The sequence below is a fragment of the Antennarius striatus genome, chromosome 21, assembly GCF_040054535.1.
Source record: "Antennarius striatus isolate MH-2024 chromosome 21, ASM4005453v1, whole genome shotgun sequence".
Classification (NCBI taxonomy): Eukaryota; Metazoa; Chordata; class Actinopteri; order Lophiiformes; family Antennariidae; genus Antennarius; species Antennarius striatus.
In genome coordinates, this window is record NC_090796.1 from 16,504,192 (window position 1) to 16,515,514 (window position 11,323).

The 11,323-nt window shown below is 45.3% G+C and overlaps 1 protein-coding gene across 2 annotated transcripts; it reads left to right on the top strand.

Moving 5' to 3' along the window:
- Positions 1-948: 948 nt before the first annotated feature.
- glud1b (glutamate dehydrogenase 1b) lies at positions 949-10,754 on the top strand. 2 transcript variants are annotated; one of them, XM_068305272.1, is made up of 14 exons: positions 949-1,060; positions 1,174-1,572; positions 4,872-4,952; positions 5,102-5,157; positions 5,577-5,640; positions 6,646-6,740; positions 7,250-7,429; positions 8,254-8,391; positions 8,471-8,608; positions 8,699-8,779; positions 9,303-9,426; positions 9,522-9,613; positions 9,715-9,777; positions 9,873-10,754. In XM_068305272.1, the coding sequence occupies exons 2-14, from the start codon at positions 1,176-1,178 to the stop codon at positions 9,990-9,992; spliced, it is 1,629 nt and encodes a 542-aa protein (XP_068161373.1). In that variant the 5' UTR covers positions 949-1,060; positions 1,174-1,175; the 3' UTR covers positions 9,993-10,754. The 2 variants fall into 2 exon arrangements, with proteins under 2 accessions (XP_068161373.1, XP_068161372.1); XM_068305271.1 differs by having other exon boundaries at positions 1,017-1,572.
- Positions 10,755-11,323: the final 569 nt, after the last annotated feature.

Genomic DNA, 11,323 nt, shown 5'->3' on the forward strand with positions numbered 1-11,323 from the left:
ATGTCTGCCCTCCTGTGTGAACATTACAAAGGTGTGATAGGGGTGAGTGGTAGGGGGGCTTCTGCCCCTGTGCTAGCAGTAGCGGTGGTAACAACACTGGATCGGTGTTGTATAAACACCATCAGCAAGATGGTAGAACAGGATTCTGGTATGTGTGACCCACGACCAGGGGATGTAATCACAGTTAGATTCCAACACCTGAAAATGTCTCCAAGGAGATGGTGCAAGGGGCAGGAGTGAGCTTCTCACCTAAGAACTGCCCCCAGGAATAAAATATGCATTGATACTATTGCAGGAATGGAAGAACGTTTTGACTGATGGGCCTGCTGAGGAGCAGATGGTTGGAGTGTTTAATTCTACTAATGCAATAGACATTATATAGCCATTATATAGACATTATATGACATATGTTATATGACATTATATAAGACATTAAATAGACATTACATTATATAGACATTATATAAGTTTCCCGCCTTTTTACAAATTTTTTATTTCTTGACTTTTATTTTTTATCTTATATACTCTAATGATCCCCGAGGGGAAACTAGTAGCCTTTAACAGGCAGAAAAGAGTAAATATGTAAGATTTACTGTAAAAAAAAAAAAAATTTACAACTGCATTTATTTAATAAAATTCATTATGTAGTTTAAACTACTTCGGTGGTCGGATTACAATTCCGAACGGGCCATAAAAGGCCCCAGGGCCGTACTATGACGCTAACCGGTTTGATCCCCCTCAGCAGGCCACGCCTACTTTAGATTACTGCTATTAATACGGATTAAACTTAAATAATTTTATTTAATAATTATAATTATTTGAGTGAGTAAAACCTGCTCCTCTGCTGGACGTGCGCGTGTGCGCGCGTGCGCGCGCGTGTATGCGCGTGCGTTCTGGTTAATCTTTTCCACGTTCAACGGCTCCAACTCCCAATGGGCGCGCGCCTCCGTCGGCCCTCCTCTTCCGCGTGCGCCCCGCTCTGATCTCCCAGGCTCGCGCTGCCTTTTAAAGTAAACCGACGCAGCATGTCATCCCCCACTCGGCCAGAGGACGGGACCTGGTGAGGAGCTGCTGTGTCACTCATTCTGCCCCCCTCTCCTGTCGTCGCCCCCCGCCATCCTTGTTGTTTAGTTGCCTTTGTTTATTAGTTGTTTCCGCCGCTATCTTCTCCAGACATGTACCGCTACTTCGGTGAGCTGCTGAGCCGCTCCGCCGGCAGCGTCCTGGCCTCGGGATGCGTCGACTCCGCTCTCCCGGCGTCCTCGTCCCTGATGCGGGTGCGCCGCTACGCCGACGCGGCGGACGAGCCCGATGACCCCAACTTCTTCAGGATGGTCGAGGGCTTCTTCGACCGCGGCGTCGCCATCGTGGAGGACAAGCTGGTGGAGGACCTGAGGACCAGGGAGACCCCCGAGCAGAAGAGGAACCGTGTGCGGGGAATCCTGCGCATCATCAAGCCCTGCAACCACGTCCTGAGCGTGTCCTTCCCCATCAAGAAGGATAACGGCGAGTGGGAGGTGGTGGAGGGCTACCGCGCCCAACACAGTCAGCACAGGACGCCCTGCAAAGGGGGTAAGAATCGAAACGATCCTCCCCGACTGGCTCCGGGTGGCAGCTAGCGTTAGCTTGCTAGTTAGCATCAGTTAGCGGTACCGTTAGCTAATTAGAAACAGATGCTGTCAACAGATGCTAAGCTACTGTACAGCTAAAGATGTGCTCACAATGCTGTCGTTAGCTTAGCATTGAGCTAACAACACACATTCTAGTAAACTGTTTGTTTTCTGTTTTTCTGCACAAATTTATTTTTTTCATTTACAATTACATTGACCTTTTTTTTTTTTTACCTGTGGCTTTTACGTTACTGTACTTTGTTAGCTTGCAGGCTAGCAGCTAACTGGCTGTCATAATGCAGCTCTAACTATCAATACTAATTTGTTTCTTTTTAAAAGAACTTGAAGGACGCCCTGGTTTATTTTTGATAACTGAAGTAGATGTTTTAATTCTAATTTATCTGCATGACGTCTGACATGCTGGAGAGGTCAACCTTGGAGGCATCAGATGTTCCTTTCAGGATTCCTGGCCTTGGTTGCACAAAACACATGTGTACTTTTTTTGAAGATAAAGTATTCAGTCTAGTGATCCATGCACACTGACCACACAAACGCACGACACACACACACTGAAGACACACAAAAACACACGCCACTGGGTAAACATGGAATCATGAGTCAAAGCTTTAGAATGGTTGGTACTCTGGGTAGTTTGTGAATGGGGTTTGATGTATAGCAGGAGTGTCAAACTCATTTTCATTGAGGGCCACATCAGCAGAGCGTCTGTCCTCAAAGGGCCAGATGTAATTAATAAATGTAACTCAATGTAATTTAAAATAAGTGTAACTACTCCTTAATGTTAAAAAAATGAGTTTATTACTTATTCAAGTTACAAACATTTAGTTACAAACATTTAGAAAAATATTTTGTTTCTCAGTTCTAACATGAATCCTTTTAATTTGTCAGGTTATTAAACCTACAGAACGCCCATCAATCAAGGATCAAACTATCAATGAATAAAGAAAAATCACATCAGACCCAAGTTAGAACATTAACTCTATTAAAATGCTTTTTTCACAGTTAAAATGGGCTGAAATACTGGATTGTGGGAAATGTAGTTTCTGGTCAAAGCACACTTTTTACCTATTTACTTTTAGACACTCTGACCTTTTATGTTCTCACAGGCCACATAAAATGATGTGGCGTGCCACATTTGGCCCCCGGGCCTTCAGTTTGACACATGTGATGTATAGGAACACAGGAGACTGGAGGGGGACTTCGGTTTGTCAGTGGTGTGACAGGTGTGGGAGTGGGGTGGTGGACAGGAAGCTTTCTTGGTAGTGTGGGACATATCACTGAGTCAAAGGTCATGTTGAGTAGTATGGAGCGGATGATGGCCTGCCATCAACACTATTGGACACCCCCCCCCATCCACTCAAATGAATGCAGACCTATTCTTGGAAGGTGCATGCCTGATAAAGACGTACATGTGATGTATAGGTGTGAAATATTTAAAAAGTACAAAGAACAGAGGGTTTGAATGACATGGATGAACTTTTTTGTTATCCCATTTTGTTCATTTCAGTCCCTGCAAAGTGTTTTAAGTCCTTTATTCCAAAGTCTGGATTAAATTAATAATTAATACTCCTTCTGGACCCCTGGCTGTGTTCAGATCAAAGTGCAAAGGCTGTTTCTGTGTGTTTGTGGCACACACACACCCACACACACACCAGTTTCCCTGGCGGCCCACTGCCGATGTCTTAACTCAAAGCGGCGTACGCGTCAGTCGATGGTCGTTTGCATACGTGCAGAACATTTTGTGGGAAATTTTTCTATTGTTATCCTAAATAACTGCAATCACCAGGTTTTGTTTGGTCTGCAGAATCACCAGCGCCCTTCTCCTTCCTGTGCAGATATGCAATTAATCAGTGCTGTAGTTCCAGTCATGTTGGTCACAGTGAAACTGGAAGTGAAACACATGCAATTATTGCAAAAACACAAAGTGAACATTGTTAAGAAACCGCTGACTTCACACACTTTAAAATGATTTATGAATATCCTGAATACCTGAAAAAAAGTCATACATCTATTGTCAAGAAGAAGTAAATCAAACATCTTCCGTTTGCTTTCAGCAGATTTTTTTCACGTGTGGAAACAGTGCAGCTTTCAGTAGCAAGAATGTGTGCATAATTTAACAATGACTTATAAACTACTTTGTGTGACTGAAGGTCTAAGTCTTTTAAGAAATCATAAAAGCATCAAGACTGGGCAACAGAATTCAAACATTGAACCAGACTTATAGACTTGTAGAAACAAACTTGCTGTTAAGAACATTAGATCCCTGAGAAACAGAGTAAAAGGTGATTTTTCTTTGGAAGTTTTTAAGCCGAGAGCGTCTGAAGCAAAAAAGTTCCATCGTGTTGCGACGATCCTAGTCAGGCTCGGTTTCCTTCCCTAAAAAACGAGCCTTTCATTTCAGAGGAATGTGTTTATGTATGTGTTTTGGCTCTTGGTTGCTATGGTGAGAGGTTTTTTTTTGGTGGATAAAATGCGGTTGAATAGGGGGGGATGGGTCAGCTGCCACAGTTTCATTAAATCAGTGAGTCCTCTGTCGGGCCGGGAGTCGGCTGATGTTTTTGTTACTGCAAATAAGCTTTGTTTGTGGAGGTTAGCTCTTTTGCTCTGATGCGTCACGAAGCGGCGCTGAAAGATGACCTCATCATAGGTGGGTTTCAGTGTGGAGCTGACCCACTCGGTGTTTTTGTCCCCTTTGCGCTCTTTGCCCTTGGGCTTCTGTTACACCAGCTCCAGAGGGGCTATATTTGGATCACGGGCAGGACGAGCGCTTCCACTCGGGCAGCCCTGTATGATCTCATGTGACGCCACATGTGGGCTGGCTCACACATGTTGCCGTGGCAATTATCACCTACAACTGCTGCCGTAACCACAGACCTGTGAGCGGTTCTCATAGACCGGTTTTTTTAAGATCATACAAATCTATTCTAGTCTTGTATTTGCTGAGTGATCTTGTTGTTGGAATGCTTGAAGGATTATCCGATTTTTCTAAACCTGCGCCCATTTTAGGGGGGAAAAAATTGGCATCCAAGTGACTGTTTGGTGCAAAAAATTCTGGAACATATCCTGCAGACCACCTCTGGTTGAGACAGAGCAGTAAAAGATTTAGAAAAAATACTTGAATCTATAAATTTATGCAAAATATGCACAAGTTTTTAAATTACCAGAATCACACCATGTAGAAAATGAACACCTCATGTTTGTGTGGCAGTGGTGGAGTGACGCGTTTCCTGTGTTTCCCTCCAGGTATCCGGTACAGCACAGACGTGTCGGTGGACGAGGTCAAAGCTCTGGCGTCTCTGATGACCTACAAGTGTGCTGTTGTTGGTCAGTAATTTGAATCCCCACATTCATATCGTTTGTCTCACCGCTTGTCGTACTTTTAAGCATATTTGTGAGGACATCAGTAAAGTAACGTCTCCGGAGAAGAGTTGGACACCCGTGTTTTGCGTCTAAGATGTGTTGTTCTCCTCCAGATGTGCCGTTTGGAGGAGCCAAAGCTGGAGTCAAGATCAACCCCAAGAACTATTCTGTAAGCCCACCACTCAAGCATACACTCGGATTATGTGTTGTTCCTGCATCTTTTTAACCTATTGGTTTTACATTCCTGTGTAAATGCTTCTAGTGAAATACAGAGAATCCTTCCATAGCATTAAAGCTGCTTCTGGTTCTTTCTTTAGATTACGTCCTACTTTTATCTGGATTATGGATAATGACTTCTTTCTGTGCGTTGATGCTTTCTCTGAAATAAACAGTAACTGGAAGGAAAACCTTGAAAAACAGAATCCTCAGTTTGTAAAAATCTCTCCAGCGTCTTCTTGAACATCTCATGGGCCTGATGATGATTAGACTGCTGCGAGCAATGACCTGCAGCCTGGTCCTCTATTATTGTCCCATCCTGGATTGTCTTTTTTGACATGTCCTGAATCCTAAACTCCTTCTCTGTGTCAGGATAACGAGCTGGAGAAGATCACCAGGAGGTTCACCATTGAGCTGGCCAAGAAGGGCTTCATTGGTGAGTGTATGTGTGTGTGTGTGTGTGTGTGTGAACGGTAGCTCTGGATTAAACAGCTGTTCAATCTGTTGCTTCATCACATCATTGGTTTGGGGTGGATTTATCGTGTCCTTAGTTTGAAGTGTCTGTGTGAAACTCAAGGCTGGAGAGAGATGAACGCCTCCACCCGGAGGAGCAAACATTCTCTCACGGAAGGTTGTTTGTTCAAGCTGGGGGGGTTAAGGTTAGGGTGTGCCTGTCTCCACTGAAAACACCAAAGACTAATTATGTAGGACAAGAAGCATGGAGAAAAGATTATCATGTTCAACAAAGGTTCTTTTTAAACTGCTGTGAGGAGGTGAAAAGGTCAAACCTAGAATGACCTTTACCTGATCTGACAGGTGAGCTGATCAAATATAACTAATGTGTTCAGGACAGACGCTCCAGAGATAGGAGTCCATTTGTTTAATGATTGCCAGTGAATACTACTAATCATATTATTAACAAGCGTCCTGCACACATGGAACCCAGAGGCGTGTTCCAGGAAGCGTCATCAGAACCAGAACTGTTTGAGCTGAAAGGTGGAGGCGGCGTGCGTCACTTCCAAGCCGAGGGGATCGATGCGTGCCGCGTAGAGCGGTGGTGTCAAACTCATTTTCACCACATCAGCATCACGGCTGTCCTCAAAGGGCCAGATTTAACTAATAAATGTAACCAAATGTAACTCAGTTTTATGTAAAACAAATGTAACTACTTCTTAATTTTAAATAAATATAATTTATTATTTATTCAAGTTACAAACGTAGCGTAGAGGGACAGTTTTATTTTTAACGAGAGTAACAAGGAATAAAAAACTAGTTCAGAGCCAAAGCTGCACATTAGAGACGTTGTGTGAAATAAATGGATGTGCAGCATCAGTTACCATGGTGATTTAGCCAGGTTAACACACCTTGTCTAACCCGTTACTGCTGTTTCTCAGCAGCTCCAGGATATTAACTGTTAACTCTTCTGGTCTGTCTTGACCAGGACCCGGCATCGACGTCCCGGCTCCAGACATGAGCACAGGGGAGAGGGAGATGTCCTGGATCGCCGACACCTACGCTAACACCATCGCACACACTGTGAGTTCTGAAACCGAAGCGACCGGCTGGTTCTGGGCAGGAATCTCATGGAAGAGGAAAGAATGAGTCACGAGTTGAACCACGAGCTGTGGTTTCCTGCCGCTCCCGTCCCAGATGACTGCAGTTTTTCCTTCTCTTTCAAAAGCTCTTTTCACTGTCAGGACTGTGTGTTTGAGTTAGCAGTTAACTTTAACCCTATCAGAACCTGTCAAACAGGTCGGGTCTAATTACAGATGTAAAATATTTACTCGTGTGTGGTTAACCCTGCGCTCACGTTCATCTTTTCCTCACGTTTGTTTGCTCTGACTAGTTACAGGTTATGTTTGTTCAGAGCTCTTTCGTCATGATTTTCAAACGTCTTGAGGTCAAAGCTCAAGGTCACCAACCAAAAAGTTCACCCGAAACGACCGAAGTTAAAGGAAATCGGTTTATCTGTGCTTTTATAAGTTTTGGTACATCCTCTGTGGAGTTTGATTCGATAAGTTTAGCAAACTCCTCTCCGTCTGTAGGACATTAACGCTCACGCCTGCGTGACGGGAAAGCCCATCAGCCAGGGAGGAATCCACGGACGCATCTCAGCCACCGGACGGGGAGTTTTCCACGGCATCGAGAACTTCATCAATGAGGCGTCCTACATGAGCATGCTGGGCCTGACCCCAGGCTTCCAGGACAAGACCTTCATCGTCCAGGTACACACACACACACACAATGGAAGCCTGTCACTCCAGATGTGGAAATATGGGTTTATTCTCAGCTTCTGACATGTTTAGGGACACACATGATGAGGAAATCCGCCGCTGCTTTCAGAGAATGCTATCTAGAATAAATTGATCGTGACAACACTACAGCGCTTCGACAGGAATGTCTGTCAGGAAGAGTGTTACGTTCAAGATCTGCTCCTCACTTGGCACAGACACCCCAGGAGACGAGATGTCGAGGAGCGCTCGTTTTGTGGGGCGTTTGTGTCAGAGGGAAGAAGCGGCGACAGCTGCTGAGCGGTGACGTGACTGTGATCACGTCAGAATGCTAATCCCTCTGTGTGAGAGTGTGTGTGGAAGGATTATCTCAAACTGAGATTAGATTTTTTCTTAGAGATTTGTCAGGGAGAGCAGATTTCTATCAAGATGTTTCTATTCTTTGATATCGCTGAAATAAAACGTGTAGCTGCAGTCGTGCTCAGCTGGAGCGTGGATGTGGTTTTGGTTGGAACCAATAGAATAAAGTATCTGGATTTATTCTTCTGCTTAAATGGGCTGTAGAAACATAATGATGCCTGTTTGTCTCCTTTATTCGCACAACATTTTAATGACTCCTGTTTGAGGCCTAATTTACGGTAGGTGATGATGTCAAACCCAGACCGGCCACACGGGGGCACCAGAGTGCCTCGCTTTGGTTCTGATTCTAGTTCCTGGATGATAATTCAAAGATGTCTCTTTCTGAGGGGGACGCGGACGACCCGTCCTTGTTTCAATCATTCGTATTGACGGTTTTCCCTCGCTCTGTCTTTCGTCAGGGCTTCGGTAACGTCGGCCTCCACTCCATGAGGTACCTGCACAGGTTCGGGGCCAAGTGTGTGGGCGTGGGTGAGATTGATGGAGCCATCTACAACCCAGACGGCATCGACCCCAAGCAGCTGGAGGACTACAAACTGGTACCGTACTATTTATATGTTTTTTACTCACCGTGATTAAAACTGGTTTTAGAAACCTTCTAAAATCCCTCCCCTCTAGACCAACGGCACCATCGTGGGCTTCCCAGGAGCGAAACCCTACGATGGGAACATTTTGGAAGCCGACTGCCACATCCTGATCCCTGCCGCCGGAGAGAAGCAGCTGACGCGTAACAACGCCCCCAGGATCAAGGCCAAGGTTAACACACGTTTGTTTACACTGGAACACAAACGATAAAGAACAAATTTGCCCTACAGTGACACATGAAGCGTGTGTTTGTGTCTTCAGATTATCGCTGAGGGCGCCAACGGTCCCACCACGCCAAACGCCGACAAGATCTTCCTGGAGAACAAAGTCATGGTCATCCCTGTAAGCAGCTCCAGATGTCAAAGCGGACTGAAACAGTTTTAAACTCCGCGGTTGCATCGATCGTCTCAGTTTAAGTTAATGGACTGATTTTTATGAATATCAAATACGACTGAGAGTAAAAGCACTCAAACAGTTAGACATCGCATCACTGATAAAGGCTCTCAGCGCCGGTTCTGTTGGCGTTTTCATCTGAACCCCTGAGTCTGTTAATGGATGGAAACACCACGTCGTATTTCCTCCATTCCTTCTATCAACATTTCAATCTGATGTCCGGTCACATCCCATCAGCTCGTGAACGTTTTGGTTCGGCAGGCAAATATTTTCATTTAATCTTTGAGGAAAAGTAAGATTAATTTGCAGATGTGTTTAAAACGCAACAGATCTTCATAATAAATCGTTCTACCAGTCACAACACCAAACGCCTCGTCAGGAAACCTTCAAGCTTCACGTTTTGCTGATAACCGGGAACAGACTGTTTGTCTTTGGAGACGTGTTTTTAAACGTGTCGATGCTCCTCCTGCAGGACATGTACCTGAACGCTGGCGGCGTGACTGTCTCCTACTTCGAGTGGCTGAAGAACCTCAACCATGTCAGCTACGGAAGACTGACCTTCAAGTACGAGAGGGACTCCAACTACCACCTGCTCAGTGAGTGGACTTCTCCTTACGGAACACGAACGTCGTCTGACGTGAGGATGGGTCTTAAAGTCGGGTTGTTTCCTCACTTTTATTTCCTGTTTCAGTGTCCGTGCAGGAAAGTTTGGAGAGGAAGTTCGGCAAGCAGGGAGGCCCCATCCCCGTCGTTCCTACTGCCGACTTCCAGGCCAGAGTGGCGGTGAGTGAAATCCCAGTGTCTCATTGGTGCTTTGTGTCCGCTGGCTGCGTGAGCGGGAAATACGACGGTCTTTAAACGCACCGCGTCCTCTTCTTTTTCAGGGAGCCTCAGAGAAGGACATCGTCCACTCCGGACTGGCGTACACCATGGAGCGTTCTGCTCGGGTAAGCAATCCACGGAACCGAACTGTTCTAGAGAACCTCCATCATCATCATCCTCTTCCTGTGATTTAACCCCCCCCCCCTTTTTTTTTTTTCAGCAAATCATGCGCACAGCCAGCAAGTACAACCTGGGTCTGGACCTGCGGACGGCCGCCTACGTCAACGCCATCGAGAAGGTCTTCCAAGTCTACAACGAGGCCGGGCTCACCTTTACATAAACGGCCACCTTTTTGGCGACCCCCCCCCCACCTTCCTCCCCTGGCTCTCATGTTATCGATTCCTCCCCCCAGCCTTCAGAACATATCACTGTTTACCGCTGCTCTTTTTGCTCATCTCCTCACACGTACAGTGAGACGCCTCGCCTCGTATTTATCCTGTGATCTTACCAAAAAATTCTGCATCTCTCAAAATGTTTCCGTCGTCTTGTTTTTGGTGGTTTTGTTGAAGGGGAGGGGAAAGCAGATTTGGGAGGTGGGGGGGTAATATGATGGAATAAATTTGGCGGCCTTCCTATGAACGTGCCGATGACTGTCGTGTTGTGATTGTCACTATGCCTTAAAGAATGAAGTCTTCTCTCTGAGACGACCAACTTCCTGTTAAAAAAGGGATTTAGATTGAACTTCATGTGAATAAGAGATTAGTAACTATTTAGCTCCACTTCCTGTCTTCAGGTTTTAAAAGTTTAAAGGTTAATCGTGAAGGTTTCCCCTCAGTTTTTTTTTTTTTTTTTCTTACTGTAAGATTCCACAGATGCTCTCCCAGCCCCCCCTCATCGCCTCCGTCTCATTATATTCTAAATGGCTTCTCCCCAACTCCTCCGCTAGCCACGGATCAGGGAAGGTCCGCCCGTCCCCGGTTCGCTTCTCCTCAGTTTAAATCGTCCAGTTCCTCTACATTGGAATCATGTTGGAGGAGATTTTTATTTTATGCACTTATTTTTTTTTTTTGGAAACCAATAAAATGTTCCTAAAAACATGAAACTGTCATCTTTTTTTTCCTGTCCTAATAATGAGAGAGAAACCAGGAATTCTGATACCTCAGGTGAACACCAACTCGCTTTTCAAATAAATCCTGGACACAGTTGCTGGATTTCAACAAAACCTTTTTAATTTCACTGGTATAGTTTATAAAATCAGCGAGTCTGCTTTGATGCCAACTTAAACACTGAGGTGTGTGTGTGTGGTGGTGTGTGTGTGTGTGAGCGTGAATGTCAGATTGCTCGATAAGGCAACATGCAGTCATCCGTTCCAATTGGCCTCGGAAGTAAAAACACCGGCTAGAGACACAAACACACTTTGCTGGCTGAACCGCTCTACGATGACACACACACACACACACACAATGCACATAGACACACACTGATGCAGGGCAGATGAAGCTTAAAGGTGACGTCACACTGACAGTGAGCAAAAAGGGGACCCCCTGATTGGCTGAGACAGTTGATGGGTGGGACAGCCGGGGAGGTTCAAAGTGGTGAGGAGTAAAAAAAAAGTCTTGACAACTACATTTCCCACAATTCAAGCTGCACACTGCGACACAAAAAGCCACG